At 40.8% G+C, this 20780-nt stretch overlaps 1 protein-coding gene across 1 annotated transcript; it reads right to left on the reverse strand.

Moving 5' to 3' along the window:
• Nucleotides 1-11671: 11671 nt before the first annotated feature.
• Nucleotides 11672-20526, reverse strand: LOC129397146 (plasminogen-like protein A). Its single transcript, XM_055107706.2, is given in 4 exon segments — nucleotides 11672-11788; nucleotides 15029-15131; nucleotides 16281-16416; nucleotides 20478-20526. Coding segments are annotated over 4 exon segments (405 nt in total).
• Nucleotides 20527-20780: the final 254 nt, after the last annotated feature.

Here is a 20780-nt window from a genome sequence, read left to right on the forward strand (position 1 = left end):
TGAGAAGCAGCTCTTCAGCCCTGGGCCTGGTGCACACATCACTCCTTGGTTTCTAAGAACCAAATTTGGCCCAGCACAGTGGCTCATGCCTGTAATCCCAGCACCTTGGGAGGCCAAAGCGGGTAGATCATGAGGTCAAGAGATCAAGACCATCCTGGCCAACATGGTGAAACCCAGTCTCTACTAAAAACACACAAAAAATCAGCTGGGCATGGTGGCGTGCACCTGTAGTCCTAGCTACTTGGGAGGCTGAGGCAGGAGAATCACTTGAACCCAGGTGGCAGAGTCCAGTGAGCTGAGATCACACTACTGCACTCCAGCCTGGTGACAGAGTGAGACTCCGTCAAAAAAATAAAGCCAAATTCATACAGTCCCTGAGGAGTGGGAACTGATGCACATCTCTTGTATACAATAAGCTATGCTTGTGCTCTGAACAGTGTAAGATTGAGAATTGTATTCCTTTAAAGAAAGTTTGGCAGAACTGTAACTGAATTACTAACAAGGCACTGAGAAGGCATACCGTACTTTGTATTCTTTTTAAAGTCCCTGTTAGGTGGTGATGTAGCTGGAAGTGTATAGTATTGAGGATGTAAAGTTTCCCCTAAAAAATTTTTGGTATTTGGCGAATGGCATAACACATCAAAAAATTGGTTGTTTCATATGATTAAATTGCAATGTGATGATTTCAACTTGGTGGAAGACTTCTATTTTGTCTTGGTATGTGAAAATCCCCTTTGCTTCAAACTTAATACACACCAAGGAAAACAACCTGATACCATTTTGCAAGTGTCTTTGAGCTAATGGTTTTTCATGGGTATTAAAAAGCATTGGGTTATTTATGTATAATTATGTAGAAAGAAAATATTTGTTCCATTCAAGATACGGTTACACGAAAAGGCATCTAGTTGTGACCTTCAAATTATTACTTATATACCTATAGAAAATTCCTATAAATAGGCTGGGTGCGATGGCCCACACCTGTAATCCCGGCACTTAGGGAGGCCAGGGTGGGCAGATCACCTGAGGTTAGGAGTCCAAGACCAGCCTGGCCAATATGGTGAAAACTTGTCTCTACAAAAAATACAAAAATTAGCCAGGCATGTTGGCCCATGCCTGTAGTCCCAGCTACTCAGCAGGCTGAGGTAGGAGAATCGCTTGAACTCGGGAGGGGAGGCTGCAGTGAGCCAAGATCACACACCACTGCACTCCAGCCTGGGCAACAAAGTGAGACCCCCATCTCAAATAAGGAAAGAAAATTCCTATGAAGAAACACTATACCTCTGAGTTTCAATAATAGAGATGATTAACCCAGTTTCCCTGCAAGGATGTGCTCACTGTGAACAGATGTAGTGGTTACCACTCCAGATGTCTGCCTAGCATTTGAGACAACAGTCCCTGTCACCCCTGCCTCTCTCTGGGAACTTCTGCCCCACCACCATACAGAGGGGCAGTAGGCCCAGCCATAATCAACTGAAACAGACACAGAGTTATGACCTGAGCCTAGGCAATTAGGTTTTCTCAGGAATATGGATCTGGGACTAAAGAACTCAGCATCTTCCTGTGACTGGAATTGTAGCATGTAAGTACAGAAGCTTTGGAGTGCCCAGAAAGAGCAGAGAAAGCCAGCCAAGAGAGTGCCAGGTTTAAGTTGACAGAAGAGGTCAACAAAATCGTGAAGTGAGTGTTCTGGGGACCTGAGAGTCAAGGGACTGGATTCTGTACAATGTCTCCGCATCATCATAGTAAACTTCCTACACATGCTTTGAAAGTAAATATCAGATAATTTGGAGCACAGTATAATGGTAAAGTATAAACTGTGAACTTCCACAAGGACACCACAATTTCCGCCTCACTGACGAATAACTTGGGGCATGTTCTTGACTGCTCTGAGCCCCCATTTCTTTATCTGTAAAAAGGAAATAAATTACATAGTTGTGAGTTATTGGATGACATAATAAAACCCAGCACAGAGGGCTGGATGCAGTGGCTCACACCTGTAATCCCAGCACTTTGGGAGGCCAAGGTGGGCGTATCACAAGGTCAGGAGATCGGGACCATCCTGGCTAACACGGTGAAACCCCGTCTCTACTAAAAATACAAAAAATCAGCCAGGCATGGTGGCGGGTGCCTGTAGTCCCAGCTACTTGGGAGGCTGAGGCAGAAGAGCAGAAGAATGGCGTGAACCCAGGAGGCGGAGCTTGCAGTGAGCCGAGATTGCGCCACTGCACTCCAGCCTGGGCGACAGAGCAAGACCCCATCTCAAGAAAAAAAAAAAAAAAACCAGCACAGAGTAGGCATGCCAGCATTCTCTCACTTCTCAGCCTGCAAAAAGATTTACAAATTTACCTCATTTTCTTCTGTTCCTTGTTCTGACCTCAGTGCATGACCCATAGCACCAATATTACTGTCGTTTATGAGTGAACAATTGTGTTAATAAGGAAATAAATTGAATGTTTTCCAGCATTTTGACCTTATTTTTTAAAACTTTGTACCTCCCAGAGCTGGGAAGAGATTCCAGATTTCCAGACTTAGTCCAGAGTCATGACTAATGCTGGACTTCATCTATAGCTCTTATTGAAATGTCAGAAAACATTTTTTGCCCCAAAAACTATTAACTGATAAATTTATAGCATCAAATTGCATTTTTTAAAGGAGGCTTTTTGTTTTTTCTTTTTTGAGAGAGAGAGAGAGTCTTGCTCTGTCACCCAGGCTGGAGTGCCTTGGCATAGTCTCAGTTCTCTGCAGTCTCTGCCTCCCGGTCTCAGGTGATTCTCCTGCCTCAGCCTCCCAAGTAGCTGGGACTACAGGTGTGCACCACCACATCCGGCTGATTTTTGTTTGTTTGTTTTTGGTAGAGATGAGGTTTTGCCGTGTTACCTAGGCTGATCTTGAACTCCTGGACTCAAGTGATCCACCCACCTCGGCCTCCCAAAGTGCTGAGATTTCAGGTGTGAGCCACCACACCTGGCCAAAAGAGACTTTTTTTTTTTTTTTTTTTTTGAGACGAGTGTCGCTCTGTCACCAGGCTGGAGTACAGTGGCATGGTCTCAGCTCGCTGCAACCTCCACCTCCTGGGTTCAAGTGATTCTCCTGCCTCAGCCTCCCAAGTAGCTGGGACTACAGGCATGCGCCACCACGCCCGGCTAATTTTTTGTATTTTTAGTAGAGATGGAGTTTCACTGTGTTAGCCAGGATGGTCTCGATCTCCTGACCTCATGATCTGCCCACCTTGGCCTCCCAAAGTGCTGGGATTACAGGCGTGAGCCACCGCACCCAGCCCATGCCTGGCTAATTTTTTTTTTTTTTTTTTTTTTTTTGATTTTAGTAGAGACAAGGTTTCACCATGTTGCCCAGGCTGGTCTTGAACTCCTGAGTGCAGGCAATCTGCCCACCTCGCCCTCCCAAAGTGCTAGGATTACAGGTATTTGGTTTTTTGTTTGGTTTTCAAGCAACCTTTCTAAATTTTGCTATGCTCACTCTTTCTTCACATGTTGGTACTGGCTAGATACAGATTTTGCTTTCCTATTGGAGACTCTTTTGAGAGCTGGCTATCCCCTCTTGCTCCTTTTCTTTTTTCTCTTCCCTACTTTCAAGTTTCTTGCTCTTTTTCTTACCCCATAAGTTACCAGAAATTCATACCCCCTTGAGAGGGCTTTTTGTTTGAACTTCAGTCTTTAGTTTCATCAACTTTTCTAAGGAAATTTATCTGTTAATGAAAGTTGGCTTGCTTGACTTCAGAATATCTGTATTATTCAGTGATGTGTTTTTCTGGTTGTTTTGTTTGAGCATAGTGTAAATATCACCCATTGCATAGCTATGGCAGTGACATAAATCTAGCAGCGTAAGATCGAGAAAAGCTAGAAGTCCCACCACAGATTGTATTTCAGTGAAAGGGATTCATTTTAACTGCTTATAAAACTAAAGAAAACTTATAAACATGGAAAACAATTATTAAACCCACCATATGCTCATACTGATATTAAATGGTGTGCCAGATTCTAGAAAGAGTTACCTTTTGGTAAGGGCACTGCTTGTTAACTATGGTTGGTTGCTTTAGATGTCTAGTGTGTACACAAAAGCATGAATTTTATTCCTTATAACCAAAGTAGAAACCTACTCTGAGCAATTTGACAAAAGGTTTACATTGTTTATTTTAGTGTAGTTTAAGATTACAGTAAGATGCAATTCCCAAAGAGTGAAATATAAGGCTGGGCGTGGTGGATCACACCTGTAATCCTAACACTTTGGGAGGCTGAGGCGGGTGGATTACCTGAGGTCAGGAGTTCGAGACCAGCCTGGCCAACATGACGAAACCCCATCTCTACTAAAAATACAACAATTAGCCAGACGTGGTGGTGCGCACCTGTAATCCCAGCTACTAGGGAGGCTGAGGCAGGAGAATCACTTGAACCTGGGTGGGGGCGGAGGCTGGAGTGAGCCGAGATCATGCCATTGAACTCCAGCCTGGGCACACTCTCAAAAAAAAAAAGTGCAATATAACTTTTCACAAAATATGGAACTGTGGTAGTCTAGAACAATGTCTCAATATACCTCCTACACTAAGTATAATAGTAAATATCTGTATTTGGTGGCATAATATGCTCTTAGTATAAACCAAAAACACATGCTGAGCATTGGACATTGTCCAATGTTTAATTCATATGATTCATTCTGAGTTTCTGACTGAGATGATTCTTTCAGACTATGTGTATTTCTCCTGGGATCCATAAAATATGCAGCCCTAACATGATTTCATTTTTGTTTCCTTTCCTGGAAAAGGAGAAATCATTCAGATCAGCTTTCATATTGCCTTATAGACGATGACTTCAAAATAGTTTGAAAGGGACTCCTTTGTTCTAGAACTGCTCTAACACAGTAGCCACTAGCCACATGTGGCTATTGAAAGATTGAAATGTGGTTATTCCAAATCAGGATGTAAAGTAAATATAAAATACACACTAGATTTCAAAGGCTTACATGAAAAAAGTAATGTGAAATATCTCACTAGTAGTTTTTATAGTGATTACATGTTGAAATTTTAACATTGTGAACATATTAGCTTAAATAAAATATATTGTGAAAATTAATTTCATGTTTCTATTTACTGTTGATAAAAGTACTACTAGAGGCTGGGTGGCTCTAGTAGTGGTGGCTCACTCCTGTAATCCCAGCACTTTGGGAGGCTGAGGTGGGAGGATCACGAGGTCAGGAGACCGAGACCATCCTGGCTAACATGGTGAAACCCCGTCTCTACTAAAAACACAAAAAATTAGCCAGGCGTGATGGCATGTGCCTGTAGTCCCAGCTACTAGGGAGGCTGAGGCACGAGAATGGCGTGAACCCGGGAGGCGGAGCTTGCAGTGAGCTGAGATCGTGCCACTGCACTCCAGCCTGGGCTTCAGAGCGAGACTCTGTCTCAGAAGAAAAAACACTACTAGCACATTTTTAAATTACTTGTAGTGATCTCATTTGTAACACATTACATTTCAATCGTATACTGCTTTTCTAAAGAGTCACTGCTAAGCCCTGAAATTAACTCCAAATACCTCCCTGGGATACAGTGCCAAGGAAGGGGCTTCCTTGAACTTCAACCTCTAAAAGTAAGCAAGAATTGAGAAATATCTTCTGCTTTGAAAAATATTCACTCCCCAACGCTAATACATCAATTACATATTATTCGGGGCTAACTAAGCTCCTATTTTAAAATGTAAATTGAAGAAATTTAGGCCAGAGTCATTCCCATCTTAGTGCCAATCATATAATCAGATAATTAGATTGCTCTTTCCCTAGAGCCTGTTTAGTTTTTTTGTTTGCTGGTTTTGTTGTTGTTGGGTTTTTTAATTTGTTTTTGTTGTTGTTGTTGTTGTTTTGAGATGGATACTCACTGTGTCACCCAGGCTAGAGTGCAGCGGCATGATCTCTGCTCAGTGCAACCTCCAACTCCTGGGTTCAAGCAATTCTCCTGCCTCAGCCTCCTGAGTAGCTGGGACTGTAGGTGCATGCCACCACGCCCGTCTAATTTTTTTGTTTTTTGTTTTTTTTGTTTGTTTTGAGACAGTCTCGCTGTTTCCCAGGCTGGAGTGCAGTGGCACGATCTCGGCTCACTGCAACTTCCACTTCCGAGGTTCAAGCGATTCTCCTGCCTCAGCCTCCCAAGTAGCTGGGACTACAGGTGCATGCCATTATGCCTGGCTAGTTTTTTGTATTTTTAGCAGAGATGGGGTTTCGCCATGTTGGCCAAACTGGTCTCAAACTTCTGGCCTCAGGTGATCCAGCTGTCTCAGATCAAAGTGCTGGCTGGGATTACAGGCATGAGCCACCACTCACAGCTCGCTAAGGCCTTTTGCCAAGACAAATTAGCTCTTAGAGAACCACAGGATTCCTTTTGTAATGTATTACAAACTAAAGTCTTACCTACTCTTGAAGAGTAGAAAACATGAAAAAGTTCTATGTTAGCCCTTAGAATAATTAAAAATTCATAAGCTCTGAAATAAATACAGGTAATAAAATCATTGCATATGACAAAACAAAAGTTTAAATTGGCGTTTGTAAACTCTGCATGAAAGCCAGGTTTCTCACTACTAGAAAAAGAAAAAAAGTTATAAATAAGCCAAGGAGAATTCCAGAATGAATCCTGTGGTGCCAAATATATGTTAACTACAAGGAATAACAGTGACCTTACACTGGAAACACCTTAACCATGGGCCAAGGTTAAAGACATAACAGCTTTCTCACACCCCTTGCACAGCTACTCCCAATGTTAACATAACTGTTAACAAATTATCAAAACTAAGAAATTCGTCTTGGTATAGTATCACTAACTAAACTCCAGACCTCAGTCAGGTGTTCCCAGTCTTTCCTTCAGTGTCCTTCCTCTGTTTCAGGATTCAATCCATGATCCTTGACACTTGGTAGTTTGTCAGATGTCCCGCTGTATGGGTTTGTTTGATGTTTTCCCATGATTAGGGATAGACACTGCAAGACTCAGAGCTACTTTACAAAGAAGCCTCTAGGGAGCTCCCCAGAGAAGACAGGGGAGACAAAACAAGGACACTAGAGGAAATTTTAGCCTCTGACATCCATGACTATATAGCAAAGAGTAAACAAAGCCTAACTCCTAGCCAGAGAAACACAAAATCTCATACTAAAGCCTTATTTAACTCAGTTCCTTTCACCCAGTACATCATATACAGCCTCAAACAAAAAATTACAAAGCATACTAAAAGACAAGAAACCCCACAGTTTGAAGAGACAGAGCAAGCATCAGAACCAGACTCAGATATGAAAGAAATATTGGAAGTATCCAACCAGGAATTTAAAATAACTAAGATTAACATGCTAGCGGCTCTAATGTAAAAACGGCATAACATGCAAGAACAGATGGGTAATGTAAGCAAAGAGATAAAAACACTGAGAAGAAATAAAAATGAAATACTAGAAATAAAAAACACCATAACAGAAATGAAGAATGCCTTTGATGGGTTCATCAAAAGAATGGATATGGCCAATGAAAGAATCAGTGAGCTCGAAGAGATGTCAATAGATACTTCAAAAGCTGACACACAATGAGAAAAAAGAATGAAAAAGAAAAAACAGAACAAGAGTCAAGAACTGTGAGACAATTACAAAAGGTGGAACATGGAGACTTTTTGGAAATACCAGAAAGAGAAGAAAAAGAGAAAGAAAGCCAGGCGTGGTGGCTTACGCCTATAATCCCAGCAATTTGGGAGGCCGAGGCGGGCAGATCACAAGGTCAGGAGATCGAGACCATCCTGGCTAACACGGTGAAACCCTGTCTCTACTAAAAATACAAAAAATTAGCGGGGCGTGGTGGCAGGCGCCTGTAGTCCCAGCTACTCGGGAGACTGAGGCAGGAGAATGGCGTGAACCTGGGAGCAGGAGCTTGCAGTGAGCTGAGATCGTGCCACTGCACTCCAGCCTGGGCAACAGAGCAAGACTCTGTCTCAAAAAAAAAAAAAAAAAGAGAAAGAAACAGAAGAAACATTTGAAGCAACAGTGACTGAAAATTTCCCCAAATTAATGATAGATAAAGCTATGGTCTGAATGTTTGTGTCTCCTCAAAAGTTATATTGAAACTTAATCCTCAATATGATTGTACTGAGGTGGGGCTTTTAGGAGTCAATCAGGTTACGAGGGCTCTATCCTCAGGACAGAGATTAGTGCACTTATGAAAGAAGCCCCAGGGAATTAGCTAGCCCCTGACACCATGTGAGGACAAAGCCAGAATGTGTCATCTATGAGGAAGCAGGGCCTCACCAGACACTGCTAGTGCCTTGGTCTTGGACATCACAGCCCCTAGAACGGTGAGAAATAAATTTCTGTTGTTTATAAACTCTCCAGTTTATGATATTTTTGTCACAGCAGCCCAAATGAACTAAGGTAGACATAAAGGAACGGATCCAGGAAGCTCAAAATACATCATTTCAATAATGATCTTTAAAACTTTGTATGAAATTATACTGATCATTCCGCTGACTGTTGAATGACCTGGCACCGTCTCAGGGTTTTAGTCTGGAGTTTTTGTTTATGCTCATGGCCTCACGGAGAACAATATTCACCTGAAGTGACGGCGCTTCTCTTTTTATGTTGTTGAGAAGCATGATTGGCTCTTTTTCTGCAAAATTATTCACAAACTTAAACTTTGATTCAGAATTATTGAAGTAACATGGTGAGGCAGAGTAATATGTGACTTAAATTTTATGGAGTACTAAGGAAAACGGGCAGACTTAATATAAAAGTGGTGCATTGGTGGTGCTTAAGGGCAAATACCGATAACATGGTGTACAAATAAAGGATCCCGATGATTCAAACAGGTGGAAGTGACGGGAGAACTGAGTTGTCACACAGTACCATATCCACACTGTCACACAAATCTCACCTTTATTTATTCCCTTTTGCACTAATGTAGCCAGAAATGTGAAACGATGACAGTTTTTTCAGTAGGAATTTTTTTTTTAGTTTTTAGCATTGACCTTTGAGGTGCACTATTAAATTGCTCAGTCCATGAAAATAACGGATTGCTGATTTAAAAACTGGTTCCTTGCTTAGCTTCAGCAAAACAGCAAAGTCTACCACATTAAGTGTATATTGTTTATTTGATTTTTATTGACTTTGTTGTTTTATTTTAACTACTTAATTGCAAATCTGTCTTGGGGTTAACACTGTGTAAGAGTTTTAAGCATAAGAAGTTTGTACTTAGGGTTTAGATGTAGTTTTATATTTGTACATGTTGATGTAACATTTTAATAATAATAATTCAGGTCTGCTGGGCATGGTGGCTCATGCCTGTAATCCCAGCAATTTGGGAGGCTGAGGCAGGCGGCTCACCTGAGGTCGAGAGTTCAAGACCAGCCTGACCAACATGGAGAAACCCTGTCTCTACTAAAAATATAAAATTAGCCAGGCATGGTGGCACATGCATGTAATTCCAGCTACTTGGGAGGCTGAGGTAGGAGAATCGCTTGAACCCAGAGGCGGAGGTTGTGGTGAGCTGAGATCGCACCACTGCACTCTAGCCTGGGCAATGAGAGCAAAATTCTGTCTCAGAAAAAAAAAAAAAATCAGGTTAATTCTGGGATCTGAGCAAAGTTTTGCTCCTTTCCAAGAGGTGAACACGTTACACAATTATTAATAATATCTCTGTGGGAAGGGGCTTTACAACAAATTATTTTACAGGTGAAGGGCAGAAATGAAAACATTTTCTAGAGCCACTCCTGCCCTTCACACTCAGGAATGTCGCAGTAGTCATATCTCTGTTCTGGATCAGTAGTATAGCACCAGGGCCCCTGCGCATCGTTGTCTGGATTCCTCCAGTCCCTCTGAGGGGTGTGTAGCAGGTGAGAATCTGGGGAAGATGGAAGAGAAGCACTTAGACTATATTCTAAAAATCAGCTTGATATTAGCAAGGCAGAAGGAGATGCTCTCGATTCCCATCTGAGATTGTCATCCAAATGCATTTCAGCTGGGTGCTGCAGCATTTGTGTGGTCAGATTTTCAATTTCTCTATTGATAGGCTGCTTCTGGCACAGTAGCTAATATTACCATTGCTACTGTGACAGCCAAGTCTTAGACAGAGAGCCAAAATATTTTTATTGCACAGTCAGGAGAAATATAAAGGCCTCAAAAGCCTGCCATGGTCTTAATTCATTCCAAACACCTGCTTTTGTCAGTTACCCTTTTCTCTGTAAAAATTTTCGTAGTTAATACCATTTTGTCCATGTGAACTATGTGCCAGGAATTCCACTAACATCTTTCTACACATTCTCTCTTTTAGTCCTAATAAAAAAACCATTTGAGGAAGGTGTTATTATCCCTATTTTACAGATGAGAAGACTGAGTGGCAATGTAAAACAAAACAAAACAAAACTTGCCTAAGCATAAATAGCTATGAAGGAGCAGATCAAGAATTCAAAGTTGATCTGTCTAATTCCAAAGTCCTAGTTTTCTCTGAAATGTAGCTTGAATTATTGGGGATGGAGGAGGGATTTAAGCTTATTTTCAGTTCTAGAGATGAGCTGCTGTATAGAGACAACCATTTAGATGACAATCACAAGACTTACAGTCTAGAAAGGCAGGTTTTATTTCTGGTTCTTCTGTGAACCTATTTGGGGTAACCCCCACCCCCCAAGACCTCAGTTCCCTCATGAAGATGAGCCTAGACTACCTCATAAAAATGGCCCAGAGTGTCTCCATGGCCCCCGATAGTCTCTGACTTCGCCATTTGGTTGAATCAGTTTTCATTAACTCACGGGGAATATTTGATCTGCTCATCTCATAGGGATATAGCAAAGGCAATTTGTTGAGTGTTGGGGGAATGGATAAAGGTGAGTAACAGGCACTAAGTTCCTATTTGATAAGTGTCATTACTGAGAACTTAATGCCACCTAACACCAAACTGGGAAAAGCACAAAAAAATGCACTAAAATAAATAATAGGCAAGTTGCGACATTTGAATTTCACATATCTTCATTTTCATTTTTATATTTTATTTACTATTTTGCTCCACAATTTGAGTCAAACATGTGATGAGAGTTCTAACTTGATATGTTTACTTCAGTCCCAAACATAGTCATCTTTGGTCTTTTCTCAGATTTGGCCTAAAACTCGTAGTTTCATTGATTTTTTTTTTTTTTTAACTAGGCATTCTTCTATGTTCTAGGTCTTCAAGAAACCTCCATACCCAAGAAAAAATAGAAAGCAACCATGTTCTACTATGGTGCCAAAAATAGTTGAACATCGACATCAAAAAGATTCTTTCTGTCTGCTTATTCACATATTCTGGTTTGAATTAAAAGTGATGAAATTATCCTAAATACAGTTGGCCCTCTGTATCCATGGGTTCCACATCCACAAATTCAACCAATTGTGGATGGAAAAGACTTGAAAAAGATGAGAGAAAATAACAATATGACAATAAAACATAATACAAATAAAAACAATACAGTATAACAACGATTACATAGCATTTACATTATATTAGGGATTGCACAGGAGAAGGTATGTAGGTTATATGCAAATACTGCACCATTTTACATAAGGGACTTGAGAAGCATGGATTTTGGTAGCCACAGGGGTCCTGGAACCAATCCCTCACAGACACAGAGGGACACTTTACAGTAGATGAACACAAAGATGAAAGGGAAAGTCTGACCTAGGTCTGCGGGGAGAAGGAACTCCATTTTTGACAGGTGATGCCATTTTTTGTTTTGGACATCGTCCCTCTCTAGTTCTTTCCATTCCCAGTCTTGCACTCTGAAAGATACACCGAAGGAAAGTCCACACAGTGGTCAAAGTCTTTCACAAGACACCACGTGAAGGTCTGCACAGCATAGTCACATTGAGAAAAAGATCTCATGCACCAGACCCCCTGTTTCTGCTTTCTAAAAGATCATCTTTTGCATCTGCAAAAAGGCTGCAGTAAACTGGGCCATTCCATACTTTGATTCATGTATTCAAATGCTACTTATGAGCTCTCTGTGTATCGAGCCCCACCAGGATGCTGGGGACACACGGGGCACAGTGCAGCCAGAGGCTTGGCCGTCATAGAGCTCACATTCTAGTGGAATCAGGCAGGGGGGTTACAGGAAATATTCAAGGAAACAATACAAAATGAGATCACTTAATGATGATACATGGATACATGTTACATACATGATGAGACAGAGTAAGAGAATGGGGAAAGGGTTTTTAGATGGGGGAATGGCAAGCTTTTCCGAGGCTGAAAGAGATCCAACCCACTTCTATTTCTTCAGGCTCCCAGTGATATGAAAAAGTGCCAAACAGGGCTATAAAATTGTGGTCTACTGTAAATGGTTTGCAGTAAAAGTTCTCAACCAGCTTCCACTCAACCAACTCACCAGTTAGACAATGGGCCCTCTCCTGTGTTTAAAACAGTCCGGTGCCCATCTGGGTCCACATGCAGCTGGCAGGTGTTTGCTAGTGTGCCCACCCATGTCTGTTCCCCCCACGTGAGTTATGTGCTTACAACGAGTCATTTCTTTGCATTTTCCAACTTTCTTACATTTATATTTAATTAAAGATGATCTAAACTGAGAAATAAATGTGAAAATAAACAAAGCTCTTTTTTGTTTGGTTTGTAACTAAATTAAATGTTTTTAACAAGTTGAAACGTGAATCATTTAAAAAATTGCTATCAGATCCACAGAGGGCAATCCACTCATATAGTTGACTATAAAGCTTGAGGAGGAATTCATAAAAATCTAAAGGTTTTACACATGCAGATTGATTAATAAATGTTGAGATATGGTCCACTTCAAAAATAAGGAAAGTAATTATTGCAGATGTTGCACTAGAGCATAGTTTATGCAGGAAATGCACCAGAGACCTTCTACTGGTGACCCCATATTCGAAGAAAAAAAGCCTCTGCTCTACATCAAAAGGTGTCAAGTACACTTGTGTTTTCAATGAAAATATAAAATGTTTAAGGTATATTTGCACCATCATTTAAGGTTACCCACTTTAGCCATTTTTAAATTCACTGATCAATCACATGGGGAAAGTACTCCTAACATACCTACAGCAAACTAATGCTTTTAACCCAATACTACATATTATGATTGCCAGTACATCTTCATTGGGACATAGTATTACAGTAGACATAAGACACTCATCAAAGTGTAAACTCAAGGTACTTTGTGAAAGGGAGGTCTAGGGGTCAAGGAAGATTTGCAAAGGAGGTGATGATTGAGCTGACACCTAGGCGATAAGAAGGAGCTGGCACAGCAGGACAAAGGTGAAGAGGGTCCCAGGCAGGAGGGCGTGTGCTTGGGGTGGTGAAGGAACAGAAGTAAGGCCAGAAACTTTGTAGAAAAGTTTAGCAAGCCAAGCAAACAGCAGCCGGGGGTTACGTAAATAATGCCGGGCCCTGGCACATTTGGGAAGTCTTTGGGTCTTATTTTAAGGGCACTAGGAAGGGCTTTAAACAGGGAAGTTACATTTCTTCGAGATCAGGTGTACAGCTACAAGTAGCCCCAACCAGTGGTGATAGGGTCTTGGACTCGGTGAAGGCAGTGTGGCTGGTGGCAAGTGGCAGAAGTAAATGTGATCTAACACTGACTGTTCCTGGCAAAACCCTGGCAGGTAAGTTAGCAGCAGGTCAATATCCCACAGCAAAGAAACAAGGACCAAAAAATGACTGACTTTTGACTTTTCACTTCTTTTTTGTTTGTATGTACCCACCGGAGTTTATATAACCTTTTGCTCCCTTCTGTCACTTTGAAAACAAGCAAACTAAGCCTTCAAACTTCACACTTCAAACTCAACCTACAGTCATTCCCATGTTCCTTCTGGTTAACAATTTACAAATGACATATTTAAATGTTAGCATTTTGTAAAGAGAATCAGGAGAATCAGGGGTTTTTTGTTTTTTTTTTTAATCTGGTACAATTAGGTGATCCTATTTAGTTTACCGTTTGCTTGCTACTTGTAAGAACTAATAACTTCACCAGATAAAGTTTAGATTTAATCTGTACTTTAATCTCAAGAATTCGAGATAAATAGTGGTAAGGAAGAAAGTACAATGGGTACAGCTAATGAAACCCAGGAAGATGAGTCAATGCATAGAAATAATTCCAACCCAAATAAATACTATTTAAAATGCTACTTGGAGTTTTGCCGTGATACTAGACACAATATGGCAAATCATCCTCAAGAATACAAGAACTAAGGTGTTTCCAGTCCTCTTTAACGCCTGTGATGCAGGATATTTGGAGAGCTAAATTGTTATTATTAACGGTCTTAACACCTGGCCACCAACACAGTAGAGGAAACAGTTTTTAAAGTGTCATACATCTCTTCAAATATTCATACGCTTAATGAAACATTCGCACATCTAAAAAGGCATGCAATTTCTATTGAAATCCTGTGTGCCTCTTATTCTAAGCAGTGGGACTATTGACCCACATTTTAAAATAAACTATAGAAAAGGAACTGTAACTTTTACGCATTTTAAAAAGACAACATATCAGAAATCTGAGAAAAATAGAGACCATGTCCCCCAACATGTGAAAAAATTAAGAGTAAAAAATAAGATTTGTGTCCCAATCTAAATGTTTCTGAGGATTAAAACACCTCAGTATTTCTGTTTTACAAGGCTTTGTCCAGATGTTAGGGCCCGAGGACCATGGTCACCCTGCAGAATAAGAAGCCAAGACCAAAAGGAATGCTTAGACTTCCCATCTCCTTGTTAAATATAAAATAATATTTTAAAAATCTTATTTTCAGGGTCATAGAGGTAGAAGTGATTTTGTAAATCTAATCCTTTCATTTTTTGAACAACAAAAAAATTAAATCTAGGAGGTGAAGTAATATACTCAAGCTGACATGGTTAGTTAGTAATCAAATCCTGTCCTAACTCAGAATTCAATTTTACAACACCATAGCGCCTTCCTCCTCTGGTCTCATAAATTAAAGATAGAATAGAGAAAGAGGAAGAGTGGGAGGATGGGGAGGACAGTAGGAGGAGGAGGAAGAAAATGTACTCACTTTACTTTTCAAATAAAACTACATCTCTCATCCTAATGATTATGGAGGACTTCCTGTTTTCAGCCATTATCACACATTGTTGCTCTTTACTGTGATATTGGAATGCCCTGCAGAACGAAGCAGGAAATCCAATAAGTATTTTTCTTTATTTAAAGAAAACAAATGTTTATTAATAAATGAGAAATGCTAAAGATCATTGAATATCTTGAGGGACCAGAGAGCTCAGAATTGCTGCCTCTTTCAGTTATTTGGGCATGGCATCGATGAAGTACTGAACAAAATACACCAACGTGGCAGTAAATCTTATCTGCCCTTACCTTCCCTCCCTCATAATTTTCTCTTTCTTTCTGTTTCAACTGCTTTACTTCTTCTTCACTCATCTTCTTAATTTTTGTTTTTGGGTCAGAAAGAAGCCACTCTGGTTGCTTTGAACCCATTCCCCAAGATAGTCCATCTCCATGACCTCCCAACTCTGATCAGTTCCCCTGAACCTCTGCTCCACATTCCACCCTGCCCTGGCCCCCGACCCCTCCCATCTCCATCCCGTGGTCCTGCTATGGGTGCTCAGTCTGGCATCCATAGCTACTTTCCCAGGCTCATCACCTACACAAAGTCTCTGCTTTAGTCAACTTGATCTCTTAATGGTCCCCCTCAGAAAGTGCAGGGCCGCATCTTCCCCTGCCTTCCTGGTGCTTTTCAAGAGCTCTCTCAACTCCAAACCCAGCTCGGTTCCCACCTCCTCCCTGAGCCTTCTCTAGCTGCCTCAACCTTAGGCACTGTTCTTTCTTCTGGATCTGGGTAGAGCATGCATTGATTATGCCTGTACCTCACTCAGGATGTCTTTTTTTTTTTTTTTTTAACATTATATCCGGTCACCTTAAATACTGAAGGGCAGGCACTGGATCTTGTAGCTATAAGTCATGGCTCAGATCTATCTAGGACACTTTCATTCATATGATCCTCAACAAACATTTACTGATGATGATGTTAAAAACTGGAGCTCAGAACAATAACTGCTAATGTTTATGTCCGGTGTAAAAACAACTAACTTCCTTTTAGGGTATTTTTCTAACGACGACTCCAGTAAACCTTAACAAGAAGCTGTTAGTATGGCTTCACATACTATGAGCAAATATAGTTCCAAACTCTGGCTCCATAAATTTCTCTTTCCTCTTAAATCGTTAATAAATTTGTGAGTAAATTACTTGCCATCTGAATTACAGATTTCTGGGTAGGTGCAACAACGATGAAAATACCTGCAGGTGAATTCTTTGTCCTCCTCACATTTTGCTGCACATTCTTCTCTGCTTCCTGCCCCCAGCTGCTTCTTAGTGACACTGAACAGTGAAGCCCCCTGGGTATTCACATAGTCATCCAGAGGCTCTCCTTGACCTAGAGGTGGGAGATCCAAGTGGAATAAATGGTCAGTAAATCAATGCCGATGTCTAATTGTCATGACTTCCTTTTAATCTATTTGGTTTGCATTAACCAAATAAAACTTGCTGTTTACTGGAAGTAGAATGGGTAGCTATCAATCAAAATGTTTAGTTAAGAACACACAGTTGGGCATGTGGACATAAATAAAGATGGCAACTAAAGACACTGGGGACTACCAGAGAAGGGAGAGAGGGAGCGAGGCAAGGGCTGAAAAACTACCTATTTAGTAGGTATTTAGCTCACTACCTGGGTGATGGGAATCATTTGTACCCCAAAGCTCAGTGTCACGCAATTTAGTGATGTAACAAACCTGTACATGTACCCCTGACTCTAAAAGTTGAAATTATAAAACAAAGAAAAACAGTTTCATTAACAGATTGCAAGATAGTAAAAGATTAACTGGATTGATAAACAGGTTAGAACTATGGAACCACTACTATGTTACCATATTAGTGGATATAAATCCTTAAACAAGAACAAATTTTATGTTTGCTATCAATTGTGCCATGTCATGAGAGAAGAGTAAGGCACCATCAGTGGCAGTTGTGTTACCAAAATTGATGTTGATTTGTTCATCCCTGGGTAGAAATGGAACTTGGAGGCCATTGTTTGATTTCCTACAATATGCGCTTTGGTTCTGACACTGTCACTTGAACTGGTGGGAAGCATCCTCTGAATGGTCCCTCCTTGAGACACATAAATTTTGGTGCATAGATGATGGTGGAAATAAACAAGAACTGAACTAAATTATGTTGCTACCTTGGACAAAAATTGGGCAAAACACTGGAGGGTAAGAAGCTCCCCAACAAAGAAGGCCATTTTTGTACTGGGCTGATGACAGTCACACAACACTACTAACTGGGGAGAAATCCGTTTTTCCAAGGTGTTGACAGGTATCTGGATTTCGGAGGAAATTGTAAAAAAGCAGAACCTGGGACAAATACTGGTCTTGGTTTTTCTTTGAGATCAAATCTGAGACAACTAATCTGTCCGAAAGCTGCTTTCTGCCTGGTCGTGGCAGAGGGTGGCCAAGGGGGCCTCAGCTGTGCTCCCACCACAAGGCTACAGGGTGTTCCCTTGTCCTGAGGCTCTTCCAGACATCTGGCTGAGCTTTGGTAGGTCTATTCCAAGCCTGGAGATGCCAGCTCCATCCTTCGCACAGAATGCTAGTGATTTTCACAGGGGTAAGAGGCCAAAAGAGGCTAATAAAATGAAGATAGCCAAGCTCCATGGAATTAGACAACAGGACAACCTTGACCACTTTGGGGGGCGTGGTGGGGGCTGCAGGCAGAGGGAGTGGGTTATAGAGTGACTAGGAGAGCAGTGGAGGTGGCAGCAGGAGACAAGCCTGGCTCTGAAGACAGCGAGCCCTCCAGGGAACATGCGGTCAGGGGAGGTTCTGAAAGATGACACACTGCAGAGCGCATTGGTTTGTATGCTGATGACAAATATCCAGTAGGAAGGCAAATGAACAGATTCTCATTCTCAGAAAGGCCCGTCCTGACCTCCTGAGGGTACACAGAGCACAAGGGGCAGGACAGGGAGGAGGATGCATGCTCATCGATTCATGCAAAGTCCTCGGCCAAAGTCCCCCTGCTCCCCGCGTCTGGGACTTTGTCCTTCCTCAATTTAAGACATTCCGGGCTGGAAAAATGGATTATTGAGCAGGAGTTGGCTGATGCATTCTAAACCTAATCCACTAAAAAGCACTTGAGAGATGTATCAAAAGATCACAAAGAAATAGATGCTTTAGGCCCACATCCATGTCTTTACCCCGCACTTTCTGCCAACTTGAACTCTCATTTCCAAGAAGAGTTGTGTTTTGGTTAATTCTATAGCTCACAGTGTGACTTCAAAACACACAATAAATCCACAAAGTGTGTCCTACGGTGAGTTCAGTTAAACTTTCTGAAGAGTTTTTTTGAAGTATAGCAGAGCAGGCTACAATTGATATTCAAAAAAAGAAAACTTCCATTTATTTCCCCCTTCAATTAAGTTCTCTGTGTCATGTTATTATGCTTCATAGCGCATCGCTGCTGAGATCCCCTCCCCAGCTCCTGTCCCTAGGAAATATCCCAAAACAGAATCAAACTTTTTTCTTTTTAATTTGAAATAATTTTCCCCCATTTTTTTTTTCTTATTCACCTCTAGGACTCATATGGCAATAGGATTTGATAGGGCTTATTTGCTGGCAAGGAAACATCAAACAAATCTTTTAGTGGAAAAATACATGTATATTATAGGCAAAATGCAGATGTATATTGCTACTGATGCAAATGTATTTTATTAATGGTGTGAGAATTTCTTCCTCACTGTGGTGTGTGAATGTGTATGCATATTTGCATGTGTAAAAGACTTAATTTGTGAAATGGAAGATGTTTCTCCACTTCCCACTAAGCATGGCTGTAAGAGAAACTTTTTCCTCTCCCCGGGCATTGCAGCACACTGGAAGGATGATACATCCACAGAAAGCCTGGCTTTCCAAAAGAGCTTATGAGAGAATGTTCCCCCCAGGTTGGTTAAAACATATGTTAATCCTGTGGCAGAGAAGTTTGTTCTAGCCTTTGGGTGTAGCCCACTGAATAAGTTCACAGTGATCTATGTCATAGTTTCCATGCATTGAAATATAATATTCATACCCCCAACATACACCAATTTCTTACAAAAATTTCTTTAATTTTCTCCTGCTCTGTATTTTGTTTGATAGCTCCTTGAATGGCTTCCACTAAATTCAAATGTATTTGACTCTAAAGTGCAACTTGTAAAATTTTATCTGGTAATTTATAGATTGAATTTCAAGTATACATTATTTACATGAAGAACTACTAGCAAATCATATGATTCCGTTTGTATGAAATGTTCAAAATGGCAAAGATATAAATACAGAAAGTAGATTAGTGGTTGCCAGAAGCTGCAGATCGGGGGTAACAGCTAAGGAGAGTGGAGTGCGTTTTTGGGGGTATGAATAGTTTTAAAATTTATTCTGATGGTGGCTGCACAACTCTCAATATATTGAAATCCATTGGATTGTATGCCTAAATGGGTGAATTCTATACATTAATTATGTCTCAATAAAGCTTTTTTTTTAAAAAAAAAAAAGAAAAAGAACTACTAGGACATGTTTAGAATATTATCTCAAAGGCTTAAACAAAGCTGAAAAGTGAGAAGAGCCCTAGATTCCTTCTGGGAAACCTGGCTTAAATCCAGTTTTCTTTATTTCCCAGATTTGAGAATTTGGTCACTGAGCAAATAACATGATTTTCCTAAGTCTAGATTTCTTTGTTTATAAAATGAGGATGAATATGCTACCCTACCTATACCGTGAGCTAAATAAGCTAGTATTTGTAAAGGACACACACTCACACTCACATTCACACACAGGTATGTATGTATGTGTAAAAATGTAGCGACCTAACCCAAGCACTAAGTGAGTATTTGTTGAATCACTGTCTGCACACAGCATCTGGCAAATGGATGCATGTGATTTTTCCGGGGATTAGAGGCAAACGTATACTGACGGAAAGCCTTCCTCAGGCCATAACAAAGGGAGAAATGCTGAGTCCCTGACCCTGCCGCCACCATGAACTGGTGAGAGAACAGAATATATTCAAAGAGAAATTTCATTGTTTTAACTTGCAAGTGAGGGGAGCATGACACCGTAACAGAGATTATATAAATTAGTCAAAGTGAGAACCAGGCGAAGAGCTTAGCCATCCTTTGCATAGTTAGCTACATTGGCTCTTTTTCAATTAGACTGGCCATTATGTGGGTGCACTCATTTAGATTTGAAAAAACACCCATTATTTTCTCTGCGCATTCATTCCAGCACACTGACAATCTTCACAGGAAAACTAAACTTATTTCTTGAAGAATTCCTCAATCTTATACAAGATTTTCAACTGGGAGTTTCATGAATCAAAAATTAAATGAATTGCACATAAAGCCATGGCATATATATTTGTACTGCATTGTGGGAGAAAAAATAATTATTATAATTTTAAAAAACTATGTCTTACCTGATTTCAGAAATAAAAGAAGTAGAAGAACCACTTCCTTATGTTCCATTTTGGGACTGGCCAGCAGTGCCCAGAAAGTGTGTCCCAATCCCAGGATGTTGTTGACTTACATGAGAGTAAACGCATCCACAAACCAGATAGTCAAATTAAGTTAATGATTCTCTCAGAGACCCATGCCACTGGCTCAGCAGGGTTCAAACATGACCTTGAATAAAGGGTCCTTACAAAATGATTGAGGGTGGAATCTGCAATAGATGCTGGGAAGTGGTGAAAGCAATCTCCCCCCTCAGCTGCTCCACGCTG

This window comes from Pan paniscus, chromosome 12 (genome assembly GCF_029289425.2).
Source record: "Pan paniscus chromosome 12, NHGRI_mPanPan1-v2.0_pri, whole genome shotgun sequence".
In the NCBI taxonomy this organism is placed as follows: domain Eukaryota; kingdom Metazoa; phylum Chordata; class Mammalia; order Primates; family Hominidae; genus Pan; species Pan paniscus.